Source organism: Antennarius striatus, chromosome 8, assembly GCF_040054535.1.
Source record: "Antennarius striatus isolate MH-2024 chromosome 8, ASM4005453v1, whole genome shotgun sequence".
Lineage (NCBI taxonomy): Eukaryota > Metazoa > Chordata > Actinopteri > Lophiiformes > Antennariidae > Antennarius > Antennarius striatus.
In genome coordinates this window covers 6,287,666-6,311,922 of record NC_090783.1, presented here as the reverse complement: position 1 = coordinate 6,311,922, position 24,257 = coordinate 6,287,666, and the positions used below count along the sequence as shown (strand labels likewise).

General features: G+C 40.5%; 4 protein-coding genes across 9 annotated transcripts in view; 3 read left to right on the top strand and 1 right to left on the bottom strand.

The window, feature by feature from the left end:
• The first annotated feature begins 187 nt into the window (after positions 1–187).
• Positions 188–11,427, top strand: sgms2a (sphingomyelin synthase 2a). The gene is made up of 8 exons (XM_068322030.1): positions 188–270; positions 6,199–6,264; positions 7,496–7,536; positions 7,675–8,170; positions 8,730–8,847; positions 9,707–9,860; positions 10,464–10,630; positions 10,983–11,427. Coding segments are annotated over exons 2-8 (1,155 nt in total). The 5' UTR covers positions 188–270; positions 6,199–6,262; the 3' UTR covers positions 11,160–11,427.
• A 425-nt stretch (positions 11,428–11,852) lies between these two features.
• cyp2u1 (cytochrome P450, family 2, subfamily U, polypeptide 1) lies at positions 11,853–16,472 on the top strand. The gene is made up of 5 exons (XM_068322173.1): positions 11,853–12,310; positions 12,620–13,270; positions 14,476–14,637; positions 14,797–14,964; positions 15,060–16,472. The coding sequence occupies exons 1-5, from the start codon at positions 11,893–11,895 to the stop codon at positions 15,239–15,241; spliced, it is 1,581 nt and encodes a 526-aa protein (XP_068178274.1). The 5' UTR covers positions 11,853–11,892; the 3' UTR covers positions 15,242–16,472.
• Positions 16,473–16,666: 194 nt separating this feature from the next.
• Positions 16,667–20,087, top strand: hadh (hydroxyacyl-CoA dehydrogenase). Of its 3 annotated transcripts, none has more exons than XM_068321527.1 (8): positions 16,667–16,844; positions 17,764–17,892; positions 17,982–18,139; positions 18,616–18,742; positions 19,131–19,220; positions 19,296–19,368; positions 19,518–19,634; positions 19,748–20,087. In XM_068321527.1, exons 1-8 carry the CDS (start codon positions 16,728–16,730, stop codon positions 19,864–19,866), a joined length of 930 nt encoding a protein of 309 aa, XP_068177628.1. In that variant the 5' UTR covers positions 16,667–16,727; the 3' UTR covers positions 19,867–20,087. The 3 variants fall into 3 exon arrangements, with proteins under 3 accessions (XP_068177628.1, XP_068177629.1, XP_068177631.1); XM_068321528.1 differs by lacking the exon at positions 16,667–16,844 and adding an exon at positions 16,908–17,082; XM_068321530.1 differs by lacking the exon at positions 16,667–16,844 and adding an exon at positions 17,423–17,449.
• Positions 20,088–20,190: 103 nt separating this feature from the next.
• The window catches only part of lef1 (lymphoid enhancer-binding factor 1), a 41,942-nt gene continuing 37,875 nt past the window's right edge, over positions 20,191–24,257 (bottom strand). For all 4 annotated transcript variants that reach the window (XR_011036909.1, XM_068321526.1, XM_068321524.1 and 1 more), the window contains exon 11: positions 20,191–23,590. The gene's annotated coding sequence lies outside the window, so the exon portion shown is untranslated. The remainder of the gene's footprint in view (positions 23,591–24,257) is intronic.

The window sequence follows — 24,257 nt, the reverse complement described above, 5'->3', positions numbered from 1 at the left end:
CAGCGGTTGAACATCTCAAGACACCAGAGGTACAGGACGACTGATTACAGGACAGTTACTCGCAATTAAAGGGGATACTAGGCGGGAGGCCGGGAACAGAGGCTGGATGTGGGGCTTCAGGGAGGGGCGCTCTCTCAAAAGCGAGCGGCACCGTTACACAGCAGACATTTGAGCCTAAGCGGAGCGAGTGTCCAACAGGGCGCAGTATCAGAGATCCAAGGAACTGCAAGTACAGGAAGAGGCACTAGGAGGCCCGAGGAAGGCAGGCAGGTAGGATGCTACCAATTGTGCAACATGTGAATCTAACCGCAGTTCTTCCCCTCCATAGAATGTTTTGTATTTCTTCTTTGTCAAATAGACAAACTGTGGGATGGATGAATGTGATCCTCCACAGGATGTGACAGACTGGGCTGGATTTTGTAGGATGATGTTGAACTTTTTCCTCCGTCTTTCAGATGCAGTTATACAAATACGAATAGCCGTAAACATGGTCAATGTTTGCATCGTGGTTAGAATAGTGATCAGTGACAACCATGTAAAATATTATATGGCAGATTATTAGATTAATCGTGTTTGTGGTGATGTCATTGATGTGGATATTTATATCGGGTTATCAGCGTCACGTGGTGCAAATAGATAAAAATAGATTGATTAAAAAGAATAAGTCAGGTGGTCACTGCTTTTTAAACTTTAAAATTCAAATGTGCAATGTAATTTGTGAATGACCCAGTAATCACACTGAGATGCAGCCGTGCATTGCTTTAATGTCGATTTCAGCATGAACAGCATTAAGTTTGACTGAAAACGACATGACTTAATTACAGAACACACAAACGATGATGACCTGTGGCCCCACCCAGCAGCTTCAAGAGGAACATGGTGGTTGGCACTGTGTGGGGTCAGGGTGCTTCGCCCCAAAAAGCAAACTTTAAAAACCAGCTGTGCCGCACACATCACGTGACACACTGCCGCCCTGTAATCCACGGGTGGCACTGGTGACACCCTGTCTTCAAGCTGGCATTCCCACCCACATGTGGTTGTGGTACCCGGGGGAAAAAAGCAGGGATGGCTAGTGTGTGTTATAAAATTAGATGTCTTCTCAGGAGGGGAAAAAAAACAACAAAAAACATAACACTACAAAATGCATTTATTTTTTCAGAAATGCTGTGTATTCGTGTGTGTGTGTGTTTTCAGTGTGTGTGTGTGTCTTTTTTCTTGTGCAGAGAAATATAGTTTCCTCTATGATAGTAATTGGACTCATTACAGGAAATGAACATCATTGCCGTAAAAACCAATTGTTTGAAACATTTGTCTTTCAGTGACATTACAGACATCATGTTTCCTGAGAAATGAAAAAACAGGATCAGTACGTATGACAAACATGCTAATTAAGACCATACGTACTGTGTACATCCGATAAGCCTGTTCTTTTTATTACTGCACTTTAGAAGCAGTTATGTTAGTTTCTGCTCTTTGTTGACAACCACAAAAGCAGCAAAGACTCAGAGTTACGGTATATAACATATGATGTGCTTATGCAATATATGATGCATTGTTTTAAACTCATTTACATTGGGTTATAAGGAGGGTATTCAAAATGAACCAGCTACATGCATCAGTAATCTGTCCATCTGATAGCACTCCAAAATAAATCTTATTGTTACTTAAAGCATATTTTAGGTACTATTTTAAGAGCAGGTTTTTGTTAATGAATTTGTTTTGGTTTGCATTTTTATTTAACTTATCTAATATAAATTCCTAATAAGTGCTTTTTTGCTTTACTCTGTAAAACCTTTAAATGTAAATTTATGGTAAATAACTATAGCAGCTGCCTCACCTGGAAAGAACTGTATTTTTTTATAGTATATTAATTTTAGACCAGCATACATCTGCAAATGATGTGTGCAGACATCTAAATTTACAACAACTAGTCAGTTGTTTTTTTCACCATAGTGCTGTATATTTTAAACACTTACTGTAACACTACCAATAAAATGATAATGGACTATATTTTAAGATTGCACCTTTCTAGCTGTACTGCTCAATGAAATTTACCACAAAATTATTAATATAAAACAAATGATAGAAAAATATCAACACAGTTTTAGAAGGATGGTGTTCCAATGTTTAACATTTGACATTAAATTAGAATTATACGGTTTGACGTCCCTGGTTATTGAAAAACCAAATATACCGATGTGGACAAATCATAAGTTCTGTCTTTGCAGAAGTATAGCAGAATGACTTCCAAATGGTTGGAGCAGTGGAGATTGCCCCAGTTGTTCAGATTCTGTTTTATTGTAAACATTTTGGAGCCCTCCAACTATCCAGAGGAATCTGTCATTTATTTCAAACCCATGGTGTGTTTCATTTGTTCACTTATTTACTGGAGAGAGTCGGAGCATGAGGAAGGAAGTGGACGATTAGATTTTTATCTGCGTTGGTTGGTGTTTAACTATTAGGGTACCGGCTTACATGAGCCAAGCTACTTGTGTCTTTTGTTTTCTTCATTACGAGAGATGCCCAGCAGCACACTCTACACATTGTTTATTACAGCAAACTGTTATTCATAAAGCATTTTTTTAAAGCACACTGATCTTTCCATGTTAGACTCAGTGAGACTTGAAACTTAAAACTCTATGCAGGTTTTATTAAAAGCAAATAACTTAATGGAAAATGAAACTAAATCCTAAACCAGTTGTACCCGCAAATTTAACACTTCATTTTCGACAAGTACATTTTTACAAGCCGGCATCGCCTCTCTGTGGTTTTGCCTCTTGCTAAGAGGGCTGGGCCACACTTCTGTGACTTATTTTTAAACCTCTCTTTGATGAAGACAATCCACATGATTTACAGAAGAAAATGAGTGGATGGCGATAGTAGCGTGTTATTACCAAGGCCTCAAAATGGAGTCCAAGCTGTGGTAACTCTGGTGCAAACTATAGCCTTCAAGACAACTGGATGGCTTCTCTTGAAATAGCCTGAGTGAGTGGAGGCAGCCAAGTTATCCATTACAGCCCCGTGACCATGTGGAATCATTTTTTTCTGCCAGTTTTCCATCACCACCCATCCCAATGGTGGGAAAACTGTCTGCTGTACCCCAGGGAGGAGGGAACCAATGGAAAACTAGTCTAATAGAGACACACGGCGGGCCTCCCCTGTGCAACACACTGTTACAGTCCTACAGTGAAAATAAAGGTTGTACCACATGTAATGTTGAATGAGCGATGTGATGGTGTCACAGAAGATACACACTTGAGGAAAATATGAGGTTTATTTGATTAAAAAGAGAAATCCAACCAAACGCAGAACATTTTGATCCTTTCAAATTCTGGGCAGTAAAATAAATATTTCTGACAATTAGACCATCCATAAGCTGAAAATCCAAGCATTAAGACTGGCAGGAATTGTCCTCACCAAGCATTTGACGACAGCATTTGTCATTAAGTGTTTTTAATACAAGATGAAAATGTAGATGAAATGAAATTTAGCCGCAAGAGGGAAAATGTAGCTGCAAGAGGGCACAAGCCAGTGTCTTATTGTGCCAGTCCCAAGCCCGGATAAATACAGAGGGTTGTGTCATGAAGGGCATCTGACGTAAAAGTTTTGCCAAATCAAACATGCCAGATCAAATCTATGACTTCTATACCGGATCGATCGAGGTCCGGGTTAACAATGATCGCCTTCGGTGCTGTTCACCTACAGGGTGCCGGTGGAAATTAGACTACTGTTGGTGGTAGAAGGAGAGGAGGAAAGTGTGATCGTAGGAAGAGAGAGAAGAGGAATGGCAAGAGTATAGGACTGAGGGTAGGGACATTGACTGTTAGAACTATGACAGGAAAAGGTAGAGCGTTGGTTGACTTGATGAAGAGGAGGAAGGTAGACATACTGTGTGTCCAGGAGACCAGATGGAAAGGTAGCAAGGTTAGAAGTTTACGAGCAGAGTTCAAGTTGTTCTTTCATGGTGTAGATAGGAAGAGAAATGAAGGAGGAGGAGTTGAAGGAGGAGTTTGCTAGGAATGTCCTGGAGGTAAAAAGAGTGTCAGATAGAGTGATGAGTCTGAAGCTAGAAATCGAATGTGTGACGTTCAATGTTGCTAGTGTGTATGATCCACAGGTAGGATTTGAGCTGTGATGCAGACCAGGAAGTGATGCAGAGCATGTCTAAAAGTGAGTGTTGTCATTGGTGCAGACTTTAATGGACATGTTGGTGCAGGAAATAAAGGTGATGAGGAGGTGATGGGCAGGTTTGGTATCCAGGAGAGAAATGCAGGACAGATGGTGGTTGACTTTGTAAAAAGGGTGGAAATGGCTATAGTGAATACTTTCTTCCAGAAGAGGCAGGAATATAAGGTGACCTATAAGAGTGGTGGTAGGAGCACACAGGTAGACAACATCTTGTGTAGACAGTATAATCTGAAGGAGATCAGTGTAGTGGTAGGCAAGAGTGTAGCCAAACAGCATAGGATGGTGTTGTGTGGGATGGACTCTGGTGGTGAGGAAGATGAAGAGGACAAAAGCAGAGCAGAGGACGGAATGGGGGAAGCTGAATAAGGAAGAGTGTTGCATGACTTTTAGGAAGGAGTTAAGACATTTTTTTATATAAAAGGTAATTTTTTAAATTAATCAAGTTATGAAAAGAGTTTGTACAATAATGTAAATCCGACAAAGAAGAAGAAAAAGAAGAAAAAAATCCCTCCCACCCAACCACCCCTTCCCAGTCAAGACATTTTTCAGAACAAGGGAGATGTGCAGAGTTGTGGCAACTGCAAAGAAATAAAGCTGATGAGCCATACGATGAAGTTATGGGAAAGAATAGTTGAAGTTAGACTGAGGGCAGAAGTGAGCATTTGGTTTCATGTTCATAGGAAAGTACAAAGAAGTCCAGAGGGAGCTGCATTGTGTTTTTGTAGATCTGGAGAACGCTTATGACAGGTTGCCCAGAGAGGAAGTGTGGTATTGTATGAGGAAGTCTGGAGTGGCAGAGAAGTATGTTAGAGCAGTGCAGGACATGTATGAGGACTGTAAGACAGTGGTGAGGTGTGCTGTAGGTGTGACAGAGGAGTTCAAGGTGGAGGTGGGACTGCATCAGGGATCAGCTCTGAGCCCCTTCTTGTTGCTATGGTGATGGACAGGCTGACAGACGAGGTTGGACAGGAATCTCCATGGACTATGATGTTTGCAGATGACATTGTGATCTGCAGTGAGAGCAGGGAACAGGTGGAGGAGAAGCTAGAGAGGTGGAGGTTTGTCCTGGAAAGGAGAGGAATGAAGGGTAGCCGCAGTAAGACAGAGTACATGTGTGTGAATGAGAGGGACCCAAGTAGAAGAGTGAGGTTACAGGGGGAAGAGATCAAGAAGGTGGAGGATTTTAAGTACTTAGGGTCAACAGTCCAGATGGAGAGTGGAGAGTGTGGAAAAGAGGTGAAGTGTGTCCAGACAGGATGGAACGGGTGGAGAAAAGTGTCAGGTGTGAAAAATAAGTTAACAAAATATAGGGTAGGCTTCTACCGTATATTCTGTTATTACTTTTGGGGATGCATGAACCTTATGTTGGGATGCACAATTTTTTCTTGAAGCACATCCCAGGGATGTACTACTTTCTTAAGGTAAAATGAACTCTGACAGCTTAAAGTTTCCTCCTTCAACAAAACCACCTGACTTAAGGTTCCTTACATTTAGCTTTTTCTGTATCTTCAACCTCATCTTGCTCTGAAATGCTTCAAAATGCTTTGATGATCAGCTGTAGAGGGACTACAAAATGGGTCTTGACATATAGGTTCACAGCCTGTTGCATGACACAGGGCTGCAACATAATCTCAATGATAACAGAGAGGACATGACATTATAATTGGCTTATTTTGTTTCTCTGTCCTTGCTGATCTTATTTTCCTTCTCATGGTCTCATTAAATTCCTTAAAGTCTGTCAGACTTTGCGTCGTGTTGCCATCCATCAGTTTTGTAACAGAGGCTGAATCGGCTGTGGCTTGTCAGAGGACATTCTACTTTGAGCCTTTCTCCACTGTAATATTTTCTCAAAAATTGATTCTGAGGAAATTGATACTTGCAGCGGCTCTTATGTCTCATGTTTCCAGCCATACTCTATTTCTATTTAGCTCAAGAGCCACGTTTTGTTTTTGAGTGAACATGCTATTCTCTACGTATCTCAGAAGGTTTTTTTATTGTGATGCATTTCAGAGCTGATGGGAGCCTTCTTACATCCGTTAATGGAGCTGTTAAAAGAACCAGACGCCATTTAGAAATGTAAGAATGGAAATGGTCATTTTGTTGCTGCGCTTTCTGAAGTCATTAACTGAAAAAGCATAACAACAACCACCACATCTCCGAGAGTATTTGTCTTCCATATATCACTACAATGCAATAATTCCAGCCTCCCAAACATTGTTTTAATCTATTTTATCTCAGATTACAGTTCATCTTTAAATTTAATTTCACTTTTGTTTTGTGTTGTCAATCAAATGATGGCATCAGCAGCAGTTTTGGTCATATCACAGAGTTGTCTTCAACTGGTGTAGTGTAGTTTCCTCAGATGCTCAGAAAATAAGTACTATCGCATAAAATATTATGAAAAAAATGAGCAAACTGTGTAGGAGATATGGCAGGAAGTGGCGCAAAGCTCCAAGGTTATAATTTCAAAAGTGTACATTTGGCTGGTTGGTTGGGTTGTCAGGAGGATGACTCAAAAACTACCCAATGGATTTTTGTTTTTCATTTGCTCTTCTTCAGTAGTCATTTGTGTCCCAGCGTTTACTCTACAACTTTTTACTGCAAGACAGGGATGTCAAACTCATTTTCACCGAGGTCCACATCAGCATAATAGTTGTCCTCTAAGAGCCAGGTGTAACTTATAAATGTAACTAAATATATTTCAATGTAATATATTTCAATGTAATGTTAAATAACTCTGAATTTATTAATTATTCAAGTTACAAACATTACAGTTGTACAGAAAAAAATATGTTTGTTGCTCTGTTTTAACATAAATCCTTTTAATGTCAGCTTATGAAACCCACAAAACTCCATCAATCTGGGATCAAACCATCCAAGTGAATAAAGAATAATAACATCAAACACAATGTAGGACATTAACTTTGTTCAAAACGATTTTGACAATGTTAAAATGGGATTAATTACTGCATTGTGGGAAATGTAGTTTTGTTCAAAGCACACTTTTGACCTATTTATTAATAGACACTGACATTTTATGCTCTTGTGGGCTACATAAAATGACGTGGCGGGCCACATTTGGCCCCTGGGCCTTGAGTTTGACACATGTGCTATAAGATAAAATTATTAGGAAACAAATGTGCTGTAAGTGGTCTCTCCAGTGGCCAAACCAAATTCCATTCTTTAAGCAGGTTCTTACAGTATGGCAATATTTTTTTCCTCAGTAAAAGCTTTAGATACATTACCCCCTGGAATCAAGATGTTTGCATCCATCTAAAACTTTATCTCCTTCTTTGTTTATCTGTAGGACAATTGGAAAACAAAGTTCAACTGCTCCGTGTTTCTCATGTGAGTGATTTTGGCAACCTCAGCACAACTTGTTGAGTCAAGCTGCTTTGCTCTCCTGTGCAGAATATAATTCCTGGATTGTGCTTTTCCAGTCGAAGAGTTTATACGATTCCAACATTCTGTTTTGTTCCACTACAGTGGAAAACCTTCAGAGGACCAGCTTCTGTGGACGGTCAGCATACGCACCCATGGCATCGCAGGACCTCAGTGATGCGAGAAACTCTGCCGCTGATCTGAAGTCGGGCGTGGAGGGTAACGCTGAGGGCATCAACGGCCAAATGTGTACCGTCCATGCGTTGGGTGGAGAGGACACAAAGAGGGGTTTTCGGAAAGGCATGGGGAGGCATAACGACTACGAGAAGATTTCTGTGCCAGAGTCCAAGGTCAACCGTCTGCCCATGGAGTGGTGGAAGACGATTATCGCCTTCTTTTACGCTGCTTTTAACTTATTCCTCACGACATTCGTCATCGCTGTGGTCCACGAAAGGGTCCCTCCGAAAGATAGCAACCCACCTCTCCCTGATATGTTTTTTGATTACATTGACAGGGTCAAGTGGGCCTTTACCGTGACTGAGATCAGTGGCATTGTGCTCATGGCTATTTGGATGATCCAGTTGTTTTTCTTCAGATACAAGTAAGATCCTACGAATCATTGTATTCCAGCTTCAGTGGAATCTCATGTTCTATATTTAAAAGCAGTTATTTTTTTTTAGGTTTGTTTACAAGGAAAATACAGAAACATGGCAGACTTGTAATGTAGAATCAACATCTGATTGTTTTTTTTTTTTAAAGCACTAAAGATACAGCAAGTGGAACAAAAACATTTTAATTTGCTAAAGACAGTTTTGGCTGCAGCATTTTATTTTTATTTGGCACAATTAGGACATTCGTGGGCATGTGTTTCCCATCATATTATAATGAATGTTATATTCACCGATGATGCTGTATTTGTCTTTCTATCTTCTTCTGCTCTCTGGCTCTGACAACAAAAGAGACACATTTTTGTATAAATCATTTAAAATGTCTGATCAAATTCAGAGTTTATCTTCCATATCTGCCTATGGGAATAAAGATATAAAAATACAAACAGAATCAAATGAAATGTAAAGTTAAGATGCTGACGGTTTATAATTAGTATGTGTATATACATGAATGCATCGCTCACGTGTGGCTCTAATATTGTCCATTCGCAGATCAATAGTAAGCAGGCGGTTCTTCTTCCTCGTTGGAACCCTGTACTTGTATCGCTGTGTCACTATGTACGTCACCACCCTGCCTGTACCTGGCATGCATATGACTTGTGCTCCTAAGGTGAGAGTGGTGCATCAGCTGTCTTTGCTCATTTGTGGACTCCTTAGCGCCCACAGGGACTCATTTTGCACAACCGCGAAGGAGAGGCAGCAATAATAAAAAAAAATAAAAAGCCATTTTGACTTTTTTATTGCCTCAACAAACAATATTGAGGTGCATCAGTGTTTGATGAAAAACATGTGCGCCTGGCATTTGTTGTGTGGTGTGGAAGTGTAGCAGTTGTTTGTTTCAAAGGTTTTGGAAGGTTTTGAACAATGATTTAAATCCATTATTTATTGGTAACACGGGTCATCTGTGGCTGCCAGTGATCTATCTTCACTGGCCTTGCTTCAATTCCACCTCATTTTGACTAAATGTTTCCCAGGGTAGTAAATTATCACTTCTAATTACGTTCGCAAGACTTGAAGATGAACAGATGATTACAGAAATTGTTACCTATTGGTTTCAAGACTGTTAAGTTTACTGGAAACAGCTACCTCCCTGTGTCTCTGTGTCGCTATATCTAATTATTATAAAAGCATGTTAAGTAAGTAGAAACAACACATTTACTGGGATATCTTTGTAGTTATTTCATGTCCTTCCCCAAAAATGTCCTATAATCCTAATCTTTTTCATTATCCTTAGCAGTTGCTGTAAATTACTTTAAATGTAGTTTATTTGACTTTTGAGCTGGTCAAGCAATTTGTAGAGGAAATGTTTAGCACTCGGCTATTACTACTTTATTCTAACATCAGGGATTAAATTATTAAGGAATTAAAAGTTGAATTAATTAAATTTGGTAATAATTTAAAGATGGCAATAATCATTAGCCCTGCTGTTGATGAGGTATTCATCTACTCCACTGCCTGTTTCTCATCAGCTTCACGGAGATTTCCATGCAAGATTTCAACGAATTCTGAAACTGGTCTCAGGAGGAGGTTTGTCCATCACAGGCACCCATCTGTTTTGTGGAGACTATCTTTACAGCGGACACACTGTTATGCTCACCCTCACCTACCTGTTCATCAAGGAGTGTGAGTATTCAACACTTGTTGACTTGCTTTTACTGAACAATTGCATTCATTTCCCATGATTAATATATGAACACATGAACCTTCATAGTGGTGAGATGAAGAATAGTAACATGTTGAACCGCTGATCTTTTTCTTTGTTGTAACATTAGAATTACTCCCAGAAGTAGCCTAAATCAAAATGATGCAAATCTCTATTCTTCAATGCATTTTGTATATCTGTCCAAAGTTAATGCCATCTTAACAACACCCCCCAATAATTTATTCTTCTTTCGCGATGGCTGTAATGCTCGGATATACTGTATGTTATTTTGTGCTTTTTTCCCCACAGTATCAATAGAAAAAAGCATAATGCAAATCAACACTATCTAAAAAATTGTAATTCAACACTTCTATATAAAAATTTCATCTTCTTTTAGCCTGTCGAACCATGAAGTACTTTCTTCCTGATAAAATCAGATATACGGTAATTAGGTCAAAATATGTATAAAAGCTAAAAAAACAGCAACATGTTTTGTGAAGATGAGTCAAGATAAATAAAGGTTATAAAACCTCCTTTACATTGATACCATCATGAAACCCATGTCTCTGCGCCTCTTTCTCCAGACTCCCCTCGGTCGTTTTGGTGGTACCACCTGATGTGCTGGCTGCTGAGCGCTGTGGGCATCGGCTGTATCCTGGTGGCACACGAACACTACACTGTGGATGTGGTTGTGGCCTATTTCATCACCTCCCGCCTGTTCTGGTGGTATCACACTATGGCCAACTTACAGGTACACACGGCCTGATACTGATGGGTTTTACTGTCTGTTTGGTGATACAGGGTTTATCTTTGGTTGTGTTAGTTCAGTCCCACCATTTTTCAAGACTTTCTTAAAACAGTTAGTACTCACTTAAGAAAAGGAAAGCACTTTAATGCCAAGTATGCAATGCCCTGTTGTCATGTGTGCAAAGGTATGTGAATTAGTTTTAAAACCAAAAAATTTAATACATTCTGTGATATTATGAAATATTATTTCTTCTTCACATTTTGAAATAAGGGAGATTAATTAATAGGGAGTTGATGGAAGGAAATATATGTGATATTAAATATTACTATAGATGATACTTTTGTCCTCTTCACAGACTCTGAAATGTTCACCAAACAACTACCTCACCAATACCTGGTGGAACCCGCTGTTCAACTTCCTAGAGAAGAATGTCCAAACCGCAGTGCCATGCTCGTACAGTTGGCCTATCACCTGGCCTCCATCCTGCCTTAAGAACAGCTGCAAGAAATACAACATGGTACAGAGCATATGAGAGGACTGACAAGGCACGGATACCCCAGAAGAGTTGCCTGATAACTAAGTCGCTTAAGTGTTCTGAGAGCTATGAAAGAAGTGTTTCCATAAAAATGTCTGTAGAAAGGTAGTCCTGTTGTCTCTGTGTGTTATTTGTCAGTGCAATTTATTTATGAAATAAAGTCCTTCGAAGCATTTATTGCTTCTATAGCCAGTGCTTTTGTCAGCTCTTCACACATGAACATACACTTGTTGTCAACATTGTATTAAAATGTAACCATATTAAACCTCTAATGTGTTTGTTGATTTAATTTTTAAAAATCATACATGAGCTTAAATAATCACATTTCAACATCTTTAACCCAATTTTTAATTGGTTGAACTAATCCGGAATTCGAAGTTGTAATAATAATAATAATAGGAGGTCCCTATACATCCAATTTTAGGTTCATTTCATTTCATACCAAATTTTATTATTGACCTAAAAGGTAAATCCACTCATCTGAGTCTTTGTGTGTCACCTTTAAATCTGTTATACAAATAAAGTTATGTCATTTTAAAGGGCTGGATATCGCGGAGGTGAAGTGCACCAATCACAGCAAGCCTAAACAGTGTCGACCAATAAGAAGCCAATAAATGTATCACGTGGTCACAACAGGAAGAGCGTGAGCTGCAGCCTGCAGGATTTTCCACCTGTGAAAACTTCACCGTAAAACGTTAATAGTTTTCAATAATACTGACTTTTTTTAAAAATGATTTCGCTAACATGGCTGGAAAACCTGGGCAGCTGCGGGTCGTTGCATGTCGCGGTCATAGTGTTCTTAATGGTATATTACCTTCTTAATTGGCATCAGAGACGAAGGGACCTCGCAAACATTCCACCGGGCCCCAAACCGTGGCCTTTTGTTGGTAATTTAAGCGGCTTTCTTGTCCCCGCTTTCATCCGTAAAATAATCGGGCAGAAACCGTTCAGAACCGACAGAAACGCGCTGGTAGTTTTCATGGAACAAGCTAAGAAGTATGGCAACGTTTACAGCTTCTTCGTGGGGAATCAGCTGTGCGTGGTGCTTAATGGCTTCGAAGTGGTCAAGGATGCTCTCTCCAACCATTCCGAGGTCTTTTCTGACAGACCAGACATTCCTGTCATCACTATGATGACCAAGCATAAAGGTAAGGTGCGTTCAAAGATCATGTATGTCAAGTTTATCCTGACGTGATTTATCATTTACGGGTTGTACTTTGTGGTGGTGTGGAGTTGCTGTATATTGTCTTGTAAAGATAGGCATTTCCATTTCAGGACATAAACACAGCAGATTGATAAAAAAGTAGTCTTAAAATCTTAAAGGATCACACTCAAAAATCTCTTATGAATGTAAACCAAATAAGCTGGATATTGTAATCATAAAACTCTGACTGTATCAAATGTGCTGTGCAAATAAACCTTTAAAGCATTGAAGCTCTTCTTTAACTGGATTTCAGGAATAGTCTTTGCACCTTATGGGCCAGTGTGGAGAAAGCAGCGAAGGTTTTGCCACGCCACACTTCGAAACTTTGGCCTGGGGAAGCTGAGCTTGGAGCCTTGTATCCTGGAAGGCCTGGCCACACTCACAACAGAGCTACTGCGACTGAGTGAGGAATCCGATGGAGCCGGCGTGGACCCGGCCCCACTAATCGGTAACGCTGTGTCAAACGTTATCTGCTCGATGATCATGGGTCAGCGCTTCCATCACAAAGATCACGAGTTCCGCACCATTATGGACCTGATGATTCATGGACTGGAGATCTCTGTGAACAGCCATGCGGTCCTCATCAACATTTGTCCCCTGCTCTACTACTTGCCTTTTGGGGTTTTCAAGGAGTTACGGCAGGTGGAAAGGGACATCGCCGTGTTTCTGAAGAGGATTATTACAGAGCATCGGGAAACGCTAGACCCTGACAACCCAAGGGATCTCACAGATATGTACTTAATGGAGATGTTGGCCAAGCAAGCTGCTGGTGAAGAGGACAGCAGCTTCACTGAAGACTATCTCTTCTATATAATAGGAGATCTCTTCATTGCTGGAACTGACACCACTGCCAATTCTGTTTTATGGGTTCTTCTCTACATGGTCTCGTATCCTGATATCCAAGGTAAAATTAGTCACTGTCCATGCAGCCGGTTCTGTTCAAACTGCTTGCATGCTCTTGTAAAAGGTAGACCTTGTTTGTATGTATCACCATGACATCCATAGTGACACTGGAGCAGAGCTGTTGATACCATCACCTGCAAGCCTGAAATGACTCCAGTCTGATTTTATCCAGTTCTGAGGAAGGAATAAACCTGTTATTTCTCTATATTGGCCATCCAGAACAATACATCTGATCCGAGTTCATGTACCAGTAGGTTTGTAACGAATAAGAACATTTAAGAGTAGTGAATTGTTAATGATATAGACAAAAAACTTATCAAAATCAACATTGCTTATGGATTAATAATTAATTTGTTGGGTTGATGTTCCTCAGATGATGTCTGTATGGATGTGGGACATAGGCGAAAGCAAAAACTATCTACCTAAACTGATCCACTTTCAGTAGAGGTGAATGTGACATTCGAAGCAGTTTGTCTCGATACTTTTGTTTACTGGATGCCATCTGCATGATCTTTTTGTTTCATCTGTATTCAGGTGTGGAAAAATGAAGGTCTCTTGAACTTGTAGATATGTGTTCCACCAGTGGGGGGTGCCAAAGGTCTGTGTTGCAAGATAGCGAGAACTAAGACTTTGCACCAGGTGAATTAAATAGGTGGAACTCCCCAGCAGCCGTGTGGAACAGAAGAAGCCTGATAGTTGACTTTATTCAACACAGAGATCCGAGTAGGGTGAAGGGGGGAAAGGAAGGAATAAAAAATAGATAATTAGTTCTCATTGAAAACTTTAATGGGAAAATCTGTTTTAATTTACATTATACAAAGATCTCCACCAATAAGGTGAGAAATGTTATGTGAACATCCATGTTTGGTTGATTGTCTGCAAGATATCATGAAACGTTCTCAGATGAGTTTGCTTTCATTTTTGTAAGAGAAGATTGTGGCCCAAGATGAAGCTGATTGAATGCCGAGTTGGATCCGGGATGTGGATTCTGTATCACCTCTCTTTAACATAGTGAGACAGGGCTTTTTTGCCACTACGGGTAACTAGATCATATCCAGCCCTTAGAGATCATTTTCATTTGGAGGGGGACAGTGAATGTTGAGTAACGGTACAACATGTTTAAATAATTTTCACATGCGTTCCATGCATTTCTATAAAAGAATCAAGACGCTTAGTACTGTTTCACTTTTATTATTTTGACTCCAGATAAGGTCCAGGCAGAGATTGATGAAGTGCTGGGGATGCATCGGGGCCCCTCCCTGACTGATAAGGGCAGTTTGCCTTTTACTGAATCCACCATCATGGAGGTGCAGAGACTGACAACAGCAGTTCCTCTGGCTATTCCTCACATGGCCTCTGAGACAACAGGTAGATTTTAACATCGACCAGTGTCATTAACTAATCATCTTGTAATGCTGAACTGATAAAAAAAATAAACTCAGAGCTGGATTCAGTTGATTTCTCATACGTTCATGTGCATCTTTCCATTGATCAAAGTTTTTTTTTTGTTTTCCTTCTTTTTTCCAGAATTCAGAGGCTACATTATTCCCAAAGGAACTGTTCTGGTGCCCAACCTGTGGTCTGTCCATAGAGATCCCACCGTGTGGGATGACCCAGATACTTTCAGGCCTACACGCTTCTTGGATGACGAGGGAAGGTTAATAAAGAAGGAGTGCTTCATACCTTTTGGGATCGGTATGTTTTTCCTTTTCCATACAGGCTAAATATCTGAAGCATTGATCTGTTAATCAATTTAATTCAACCAAGCTCTTCTGATGTATATCTTTCAGGTCGCAGGGTGTGTATGGGTGAACAGCTGGCGAAGATGGAGCTGTTCCTGATGGTCACCGACTTACTGCAGGCCTTTAGATTCAGGATCCCAGAGGGATTGCCTCCTCCACCCCTCCATGGACGGTTTGGCCTGACGCTGGCACCCTGCTCTTATACCGTGTGTGTGAGCCGTCGCAGATGAAGAACAAACAGAAGATGACATATTGCATGATAGCAATGATGTACTAGATGTTATTTAATATAAGACTATTGCATTGTTATATATTTATAATTTATTCATAATTATGTTTATATATGATCTGGGTTTTTTTAACCCCAACCCTGATTGTTTGACACGGGGTAAGGACAAGTCTCCTCTAACTGGAATATGAGTGAGAGACTGTAAAAATAACAAGGGAATGACAGCACACAGGAAAACTGGAAGAACGAAAACTGGAATACTGGAACCATTCTGGAGGGGACGGGTGAAGAGAGATTTAAGTTCCCTATGTCAGACCCTCCTTCAAGACATCACAACAAAATAACCATGAATATATCTGTATAGGAAACGGCTCTGGGGTTCCCATTATCACAGCACAAGTGAGGTGGTGAAGAATCTTGAGAAGCATTTCATTTAATAGGAAAATCAAGAAAAAAAAGAAGCACAATTGTTTTCAAAGGCAATAGGATTAGGGGCCACAGTGGATGAGTGGCCCCAGCGGATCCAGGTACAAGTGAGGGCTCTGGTCAAAGGAGTGTGGAGTTCAGCAGGATGAGGGAGAGATTTTTATTGACTTTTATTTATTGTTATTATGACTCAATCTTCTACTCCATCCATCTCACTCCTCATCCATGTGTTGTCTTGTTCCAGTGGCCCCTTTCCCCTCATCATCCTGGTTCTCCAATCTCTAACTCTGACTCTTAGTCCATGGTACGCGTGTATTGGCATGGCTGTAGTTAAATTTCTCATTAATATTAATGGACATCCATCCATCCGTCTTCCACCGCTTATCCGTAGTCGGGTCACGGGGGCAGCAGCTTCAACAGGGAGCCACAAACTTCCCTTTCCCCGGCCACATCCACCAGCTCTGACTGGGGGATCCCAAGGCGTTCCCAGGCCAGTGTTGAGATATAATCCCTCCACCTGGTCCTGGGTCTGCCCCGAGGTCTCCTCCCAGCTGGGCGTGCCAGAAACACCTCCCTAGGAAGGGGCCCTGGAGGCATCCTCACCAGATGCCCAAACCACCTCAACTGATTTCTTTCCACGTGAAGGAGCAGCGGCTCTACTCTGATATTCTTCTACTTTAAAAGTGGACAGATTTTGGTGCAATAAACGTAGACTTAAATTTTAAATATTACTGACCTCGGTACTATATATGGTTCAGCTGCCATAACTACCTCCACCTTGATCAGACGATTTAAAAAAATCAGTATTTAAATATTTATGATCTTTGTGCATTAACATTTTAACAAATATTTAAGTCTTCTGGCAATAATTTCTTACCGTCTGTTAATAAATAATATTTTAAATACAGAACGCGCTGGTCTCTCATTATCTGTGCTTAAGGCCACCGCCTGGAGCGCTCCTTATCACGTGACTGGTAACCTTCCGCCTACTTTCCGCGTGTTTCCGAACCAGAGCCAGTCTCACGTCACGTCCAGTACACACACACACTAACACACACAACATGGCTTTCTTCGTCCACCATTTCTGCAGACGGTTCTCCACCTCCGCCGTCAGGAATGTCGCTATTAAGCACGTAACCGTCATCGGAGGAGGGCAAATGGGCGCAGGCATCGCTCAGGTGAGCCCCGACACCCGGCGGAGCGTTAGCCACTTAGCTAGCAACTAGCCTCGCAGTAGCTAGCCAGCTGTCATTGCGATCGACCAGACAGAAACTCTTCAGATTCTTCTCGAGTTTTGTTTTTGATTCAACCACAGGAAGATTTATCATCTCTCAGTGTATTCAAACGTACAGCAGGAGTTATGGCATTGAAATGAAGTTGGATCGTTGCTGCAACATGTGCGTTTATCAGTATCATGTATGTATGAAGATCAGTAATGTGATCAATACAGTCCACACATGACCTGGACTTTGACGAGCTGCTTGTATTTGAAACGATTGTTTGCAGATCTGATATTTTAATACATCAAAGTCAGATCTGAAGGGCATGAGAAAAGACAGAATGATGAAGTCAATGCATCTCTTTAACACTTTCTTCTGTGCTAAGATGACGTAAACAATGAGGTAGTACAGATGTAGGTCACAGAGGAGAAACATTTGCTGACCTTCCTTTCACCCGCTGCTGAGTAATACATTTCTTTGGCATTTGTCTTTCACTTTTTTATTAACCTGTGAGGGCTACATGTGTCACTGACTTTGTAGTTTCAGACCAAAAAATGACAATAGTAAGTATCATTTCACATCATGGATTATTCTCTTGCTACACACACACAGGCATTCTTTGACCCTCGAAGGAAGTTATGAAATACTTGTCAAACATTAAACTCTATCTTGTCGTGATGACGAGACGTGTTGAGGAGTCAGCTCAGAACGATCTTACATTTTAAAATTAACACAAATTTGTCTCGGGGGTCTGATCTTTATTTAGCCTCCAGTAGATTGTTGCTTACATTCACTGAGGAGTCAGTTAAGGAATCAGAATCAAAATCATTACTATGTCAAGCTGAGTAAAATGATTATAATAATTTGTTTCTTGTAGGTTGCTGCTTCAACTGGCCACTCTGTGACAGTGGTGGACACCAATGACGACATTCTACAAAAGGCTGTCAAAGGAATCGAAGGAAGCCTGAAGAGAGTGGTGAAGAAGAAGTTTGCAGACAAGCCTGAGGTGAGACTCAGTTCTCCTCTCCAAATTAAAAAGACTAAACAGTAAGGAAGTGGAAATTGCAGCATCTGGTCTGGTCTGGTGTGTTTCAGGCAGCCGATGCATTCATCCAGAGTGTACTGCAAAACGTGTCGACGTCTACAGATGCTGAGTCTGTAGTTCAACACTCCGATCTGGTGGTGGAGGCCATCGTGGAAAATCTAAAAATCAAACAGGATGTCTTTGGTCGGCTTGACAAGGCAGCTCCAGCGTAAGCCCTGTCCTTTTTCTGTTTCTGTTAAACAAGTGCTGTGACACTGAAAGCTTATTTAACTGCTGATAGTGCTGATGTAACGCATCTCATGTTGATCACAGAAACTTATATATTTTGAGTGGATTCTGAAAGATTTTACTGTAGCACACATAACCATTCCCTCGCATTCTCTACACACAATAACTGTTTTATCGTCAATGACAATATAACGGTTTCATAGCCTCAAGGCCTAAGAAACAGGAGACACCAAATGTATACATTACAACTACGAACTGCTATGATAAACATCGTTGAATGATTACAGTATCATGTATGTTAGAACAGGAGGATTTGAGATGCTAGGTTCAAGTTTACAACATAAGAGATTTTAAGGAAATACAAATCAGTCAGTTTCTGAGAGGGAAGTACATGTCATACTTAATTGAACAGAAATTAAATGTCTGCTTTTATTATGATTCTTAATCTGTTTTCAGACACACCATCTTCACCAGCAACACATCCTCGTTGCCCATCTCTGACATCGCCAGCGCCACCAACAGGCTGGACAGATTTGGCGGTCTTCACTTTTTCAATCCCGTCCCCATGATGAAGCTTGTAGAGGTGCAAATCTAATCAGTGTGGTTGCTTTCACATATGTTTGTGTATTTAACAGAACACATACCAGCTGTATGTTTCTGGTTCCTGTGCTTAAGACTGAGGCAGGATCAAGAAGAATCCGGTGTTGAATTAGTTTGTGCACCATAGTCAGGTTGGTTTATATCACATAACTTTAGCTGAAGAAACTCCAACATGCTTAAAATATAAAATCCAGTTTGTTTGATAAGAAGGTTTTCAGAAGGGCGCCATGTACTGGCCATTGAAACTACAGCAAGTAGTGCCTTGGTTCTGTTCAGTGGAGAGAAACTCTCCTTGCCTATGAATCTCAATAACTTATTAAGAATAACAGGTTACATTTATAAAATGATCAATAAAAAGTCATTTATTTTAGGTCATTGGAACCTCGGCAACAAGCCAAGAGACGTTCGATTCCCTTCTGAACTTCAGCAAAGCACTGGGAAAAACACCAGTGTCCTGCAAGGTACGGTCCAATCTCAGGTCATTAAGGCTGTATTTGTATGAATTCAACAGCAGTATCCATCATCTCGTTATTCAGGACACACCAGGATTCATTGTAAACCGCCTGCTTGTTCCTTACATGATGGAGGCCATCCGGTTGCATGAAAGAGGTATGTTTACCTGCATCAGCCACACCAAGATGGAACAAGTGTCCATTACTATGTTTAAAATGAAGTCCATTTAATTTATGTACTGTACCCTACAAAGATCACAATGTGCTTGAAGGGGCTTTATGGGACTTCTTTGTTGTCTTTCTCAGGTCATGGCTCTAAAGAAGACATCGATATTGCCATGAAACTTGGTGCAGGTTATCCTATGGGACCCTTTGAGCTTGGAGACTACGTTGGACTAGACACCTTAAAATTCATTATGGATGGTAAGTAAGCTACTAGGAAACTATAACGTCATGCGATTTGATTGTAAGACGCTGAATGGGAAGCAATCAATTCATATCATACATTTTAAAAAGTCATTTCTTCCTGTTTGCAGGTTGGAATGCGATGGATTCCGAAAACCAACTTTTTGTTCCCAGTGAACTACTAAACAAGCTGGTTGCAGAGGGCAAATTTGGCAGAAAGTCTGGAGAAGGTTTCTACAAGTATAAGTGATTTAAATTTTAGAGTTGCTAGTTTTCTAAAGATAGACTTCAACTTGTGAAATAAGCCACCCAACAAAGGTTGATCAGCAATGGAAACTTGGAACTTATGAAGTGCCTGTGACCTCTAAGTTATAGGTAGACTTTTGTCTGTTGTTCCATTTTCTCATGGACCATATCTTTGTGCTCCTGTGTGAAGAGATGGAATCAGATTAAATAAATATTTTAAATACTTGTCTGTATTTGTCAGAGGAGTGAAACAGCCAGTGTCTATTGTGCTTAAAACCTCAATGCCTCTACTGGCAGCCGTTCAACAACAGCAATAGTGTTTAAATGTCATGGAAGTTTTTGTTAATGTGGCCTAAGGCTTCCTTTTTATTTTACTGTTTCTTGATCTTGGATCATGAGGTGATGCATGAGTCCATCCTCATAAAACATTTTTCAAGTATTTATTGCTACTGCTAATGGGATATTACTACCATGGCATGGTTTATTTGAAGCTTCAACTGAGTTTGACCAATCCAGTAGATGCCTGAAAGTGATGTTGGGTTCTAAGCAAACAAAATTGTCTTTGTGTCATGGCCCCCCCACTGCTGCTTAAATATCCAGCTAAGGAAAAACCTGTTTGTGTACTGACGTGGGAATCATATAAAATTTAAGGTCGTTTAAAGTTCCTACCAGATATTACATTCATATTAAGAATGCTCTGTATTCAGCAAGTAACACTGCTACAACACAAAAAAAAGTATTAGAAATGAAAAATTTAAGGCCCTCATTTAAGAAATCCAGAATCAGCAACTAAACATTATGCATATGTGTATTAATACAATATTGGACATGAACAGTCAAGTAAAGTAAAATGCAAGCAGAACACAAACATATATGAAGACAAATTGACTGGATAGATGAGAGGAATCATTTGTCAGATACTCTTCCATGATTACACAGTGGGATTAATGCGTCTTGCCATTTAGTTTATTTACCCTAAATAGACACTAGGGGGAGCTGTTATACTGAGAAAAGACTTAGAATCAATACAGGTACAGTTGACCTCGGCTTATTTCATTAATTCGTTCCAGGAGACGCAACGTAAGTCGAAAAACGACATAAATCGAATTAACTTGTCTCCAGTCTGAAATGAAGATAACCATTCACAGTTCCGGACTGTACTTCATTTAGAAATGTATTTTCAATAGTATTTGGTTGATATCCGGGTTCAAGTCCCGCTCTGTGCGGAGTTCGCATGTTCCCCCCTTGTCTGCGTGGGTTCTCTACGGGTTCTCCGGCTTCCTCCCACCTCCAAAAGCATGCGCTTCAGGTTGATTGGCCGGTCCCAAATTGCCCGTAGGGTAGGAATGAGTGTGTGTGCACGGTTGTTTGTCCTTGTGTGTGGATCCGCGGCGCAGTGGCGTAGTGCCCGGAGTGTCCCCCGCCTCCCACCCTATGCCAGCAGATATAGGCTCCAGCTCCCCGTGACCCGCCATGGCGGATGAAGTGGCAGAAAATGAATATTTTAAGCTTGCAGTTAACTTGTTTTTAATACAGTACTGAAAAATCGTGGCAGTCTTGTAGGTCGCCGTCTTAGCTTCAGCCGCTTCTTCCAGGCTAATGATGTACATCTTTTTATTCTTATTGTACTAATGATTCAACGATTCCATATTTGTTGCAGAAAGACATATAGTACAGAAAAAATGTCAAGAGTGTTGTCTTCAGGCGTTTTGTTTTTTGTTTTTTTACATTGTGGGTCACTGGGATGCTACAGGCTAATTTATTATTTACAGGAAAGCGTTTTTAATAGTTTAATATTTTACAATTTGAGGTGGACTGACGTATAGTGGAGTAAAATGATGTAAATTTGATTTACATTTTTTTGTTTTTTTTAAAACCAATGTATAATTGAGAACGTAACTCAAAAGAATGTATGCTGAGGTATAACTGTATTCAGATTGAATAGCGGACATTTATATATTGAAAGAATGCATTGCACCCTGAATTTCCTATCCAATTGACAAGACATTGTATTTGGATGAAGGTTTTCATTACTGTGTGTGTGTGTGTGTGTGTGTGTGTGTATATAAAAGTGTTCCAATTACTTTTACACCAATATGTTCAGTACTGTATATCTGTAACAACCAGTCATAGTGAGATTAAAATCTTCAAGAAGGACACACACTGTTACCTCTGCCACTGGTCTTTCTACCACACGAGTGATCAAATGAGCCAATGGTGCCTTTTTATTTTTCTTACCAAAAAAACAAACAAAACAAAAAAACAGTTCAAATATAACCACTTGGGAAGCAAAGTGCTATACCAAGATGAGTGACCCAAAACATGATTAAAAAGAAGGAAGTCATCATGTAATACTAAAATAGAACATTAAAATCAAAAATATTACAGAAATGCTTGCATGGAATAAACAACATGGCAAAAGACCACACTATTAGCTACTAGAGAGAAAAGACAAAGGTCCATTGCAATAAAAGAGAGACTGCCAAGTGCTGGGGTAAATATATATATCTGCTTCATTTGTCATGTTTTAGAACAATAAAATATAGGCCTCTGAGCTATTACTCCCGCCTTTGTCCTATTGTTGCCTGCAAAAATACCAAGAAAATTGACATATCCTGACAGTTTTAAAAAGTACACACAATGAGCATTATTTTACATCTGAGCAAGACTTGAGGTCACTATTTGTTACAAATAGTTATCAAAAGAAGCCTTAAGTTTCAATTTTTCTGCAAGACGCTTCAACAAGAAAAATGGCTTTCCTTTGTCCAAAGCTTATTTTTATATATACCACTATATAAAAAAAACAATATTAAAAATAAAAACACTAAAATATACACCAAGAAAATGAAACAAGGGTTCAAGATACAAAAAAGCAAAATAAAAGTCTGTCTAAAATTATTTCAAAAAAAAAAAAGAAAAAAAAAGCAAATCAAATTATTGATCCTTTGTTGCACCAACTGGTCGGCAACCAACTAAAATGGCATCTTGAGGATGTTTCTTGGACGAGATGAAATCCCTCCATCTTCCTTAGTGCAGTCTTGAAAGAGGTGTTTGGTCGAAGCGGGAAAACCCCCAAATGGTCTCGAAAAAGGGAGAGAAAGCAAGACAGGAAGTGGGGCGGCAGAGGTGTTGAGAGGCCGAATCCCAACTTGGTGAACTGTACAAAAGAAACCAAGGTGGCAAATAAATTACAGTAACTTAAAATAACACTCGTTTGGAGTGTTTGGGCATTGCAGTGGAGAACTTTACGATGCTGTTTTGTTTTTTTTTTCAGTGCAGTGCCATAGATTGCTGTAAAGCTGATTGTGAAGAAAACTGACGAAACGCAGATGACATAATGATGTTTCTCGGTGAGGAATGGTTGCGTACGTGAGCTCCGACCGATCGTGATTGTCTTGGTCAGTTCAGTGTCTCTACAGCAGGCGCCTTCGTGAAGGGAGCAGAGTCAAACAGTGAAGTGTTTTGTTTTTGTTTTTTTGGTTGTGGTGGTGCCATGTGAGAGGGGGTGGGGAGGAGGGGGAGGGATGGAAAGGAACGGGTGGTTATGTTTCAGAGTAGATCGGGGGTAAGGGTGGTGGTGGTGGTGGTGGGGGGGTTCCTCTGGCGATTAGAGGCTTCGGTTTGGAGATTTAAAGGTCTTCATGGAATCTAACAGGCCTCCATCTCGAGCAGAGGGCCTGTAGCTGCTGCCTTCGCTTTGCATGTGGAGAAATTGCTACGTTTTCCACCTGAAGAAAAACAAAAAATGGGGGGGGGGGGAGAAAAGATATGGATTAACCTCTGCATTGATGGTGAAATAACTACATTGGTCACCATTGAAGGAGAACACCCTAAAACATGGGCCCGATGGGTGTCAGAATTAACACCAACCAGACTGGAGATGGTTCTTCACCAAACGCCACCCGATTCTGACAAACTCCATCCCTGCTGTCCAGATTGAATCGTTCTTTCTTTTGTTTCCGTAGCGTTACAGCGACTTGTTTAAAAGCCTTTGCAGCGACGCTGAACAAAGCGCTGAACTACAGAGGGGTTATAGGTCACCGACAGGATGTGGGCCGGCCTGGCTTTGATCTCATCTAAAATGGGGGGTTGCCGTGACCCAGCTGGCAGCGCTGCGCTCTTCTTTGCCCTCCCCTGACTGACTCAATCCTCCTCCTGGCCCTCTGGAGATGAGTGACCAATCGCATAGCTTCTGCTTGACATTTAGGCTACCTCTGCAGGTGGGCGTTGGGGAAAACAAGGCAATGAAATTCTCAGAATCACCACAATGACCCAATTTGGTTGGAAGTAACTAAGTTCATGGAAACTCTATAAGGTTCGGGGTAAAGAATTGGTATTAAAGGATACCTGACTGCTCAATCTCCCCCCACACATGAAACGGGACTCTCATTCCGA

What these genes read in the sequence shown, in the direction of transcription:
- cyp2u1 (XM_068322173.1), top strand. Translation starts at nt 11,893, where the DNA reads ATGATTTCGCTAACATGGCTGGAAAACCTGGGCAGCTGCGGGTCGTTG. An exon ending in CTCGTATCCTGATATCCAAG is followed by an intron (nt 13,271 to 14,475) that starts GTAAAATTAGTC and finishes TTTTGACTCCAG; the next exon opens with ATAAGGTCCAGGCAGAGATT. An exon ending in CATGGCCTCTGAGACAACAG is followed by an intron (nt 14,638 to 14,796) that starts GTAGATTTTAAC and finishes TCTTTTTTCCAG; the next exon opens with AATTCAGAGGCTACATTATT.
- sgms2a (XM_068322030.1), top strand. An exon ending in AACTGCTCCGTGTTTCTCAT is followed by an intron (nt 7,537 to 7,674) that starts GTGAGTGATTTT and finishes GTTCCACTACAG; the next exon opens with TGGAAAACCTTCAGAGGACC. An exon ending in TTGTTTTTCTTCAGATACAA is followed by an intron (nt 8,171 to 8,729) that starts GTAAGATCCTAC and finishes GTCCATTCGCAG; the next exon opens with ATCAATAGTAAGCAGGCGGT.
- hadh (XM_068321527.1), top strand. Translation starts at nt 16,728, where the DNA reads ATGGCTTTCTTCGTCCACCATTTCTGCAGACGGTTCTCCACCTCCGCC. An exon ending in AAACACCAGTGTCCTGCAAG is followed by an intron (nt 19,221 to 19,295) that starts GTACGGTCCAAT and finishes CTCGTTATTCAG; the next exon opens with GACACACCAGGATTCATTGT. An exon ending in CATCCGGTTGCATGAAAGAG is followed by an intron (nt 19,369 to 19,517) that starts GTATGTTTACCT and finishes TGTCTTTCTCAG; the next exon opens with GTCATGGCTCTAAAGAAGAC.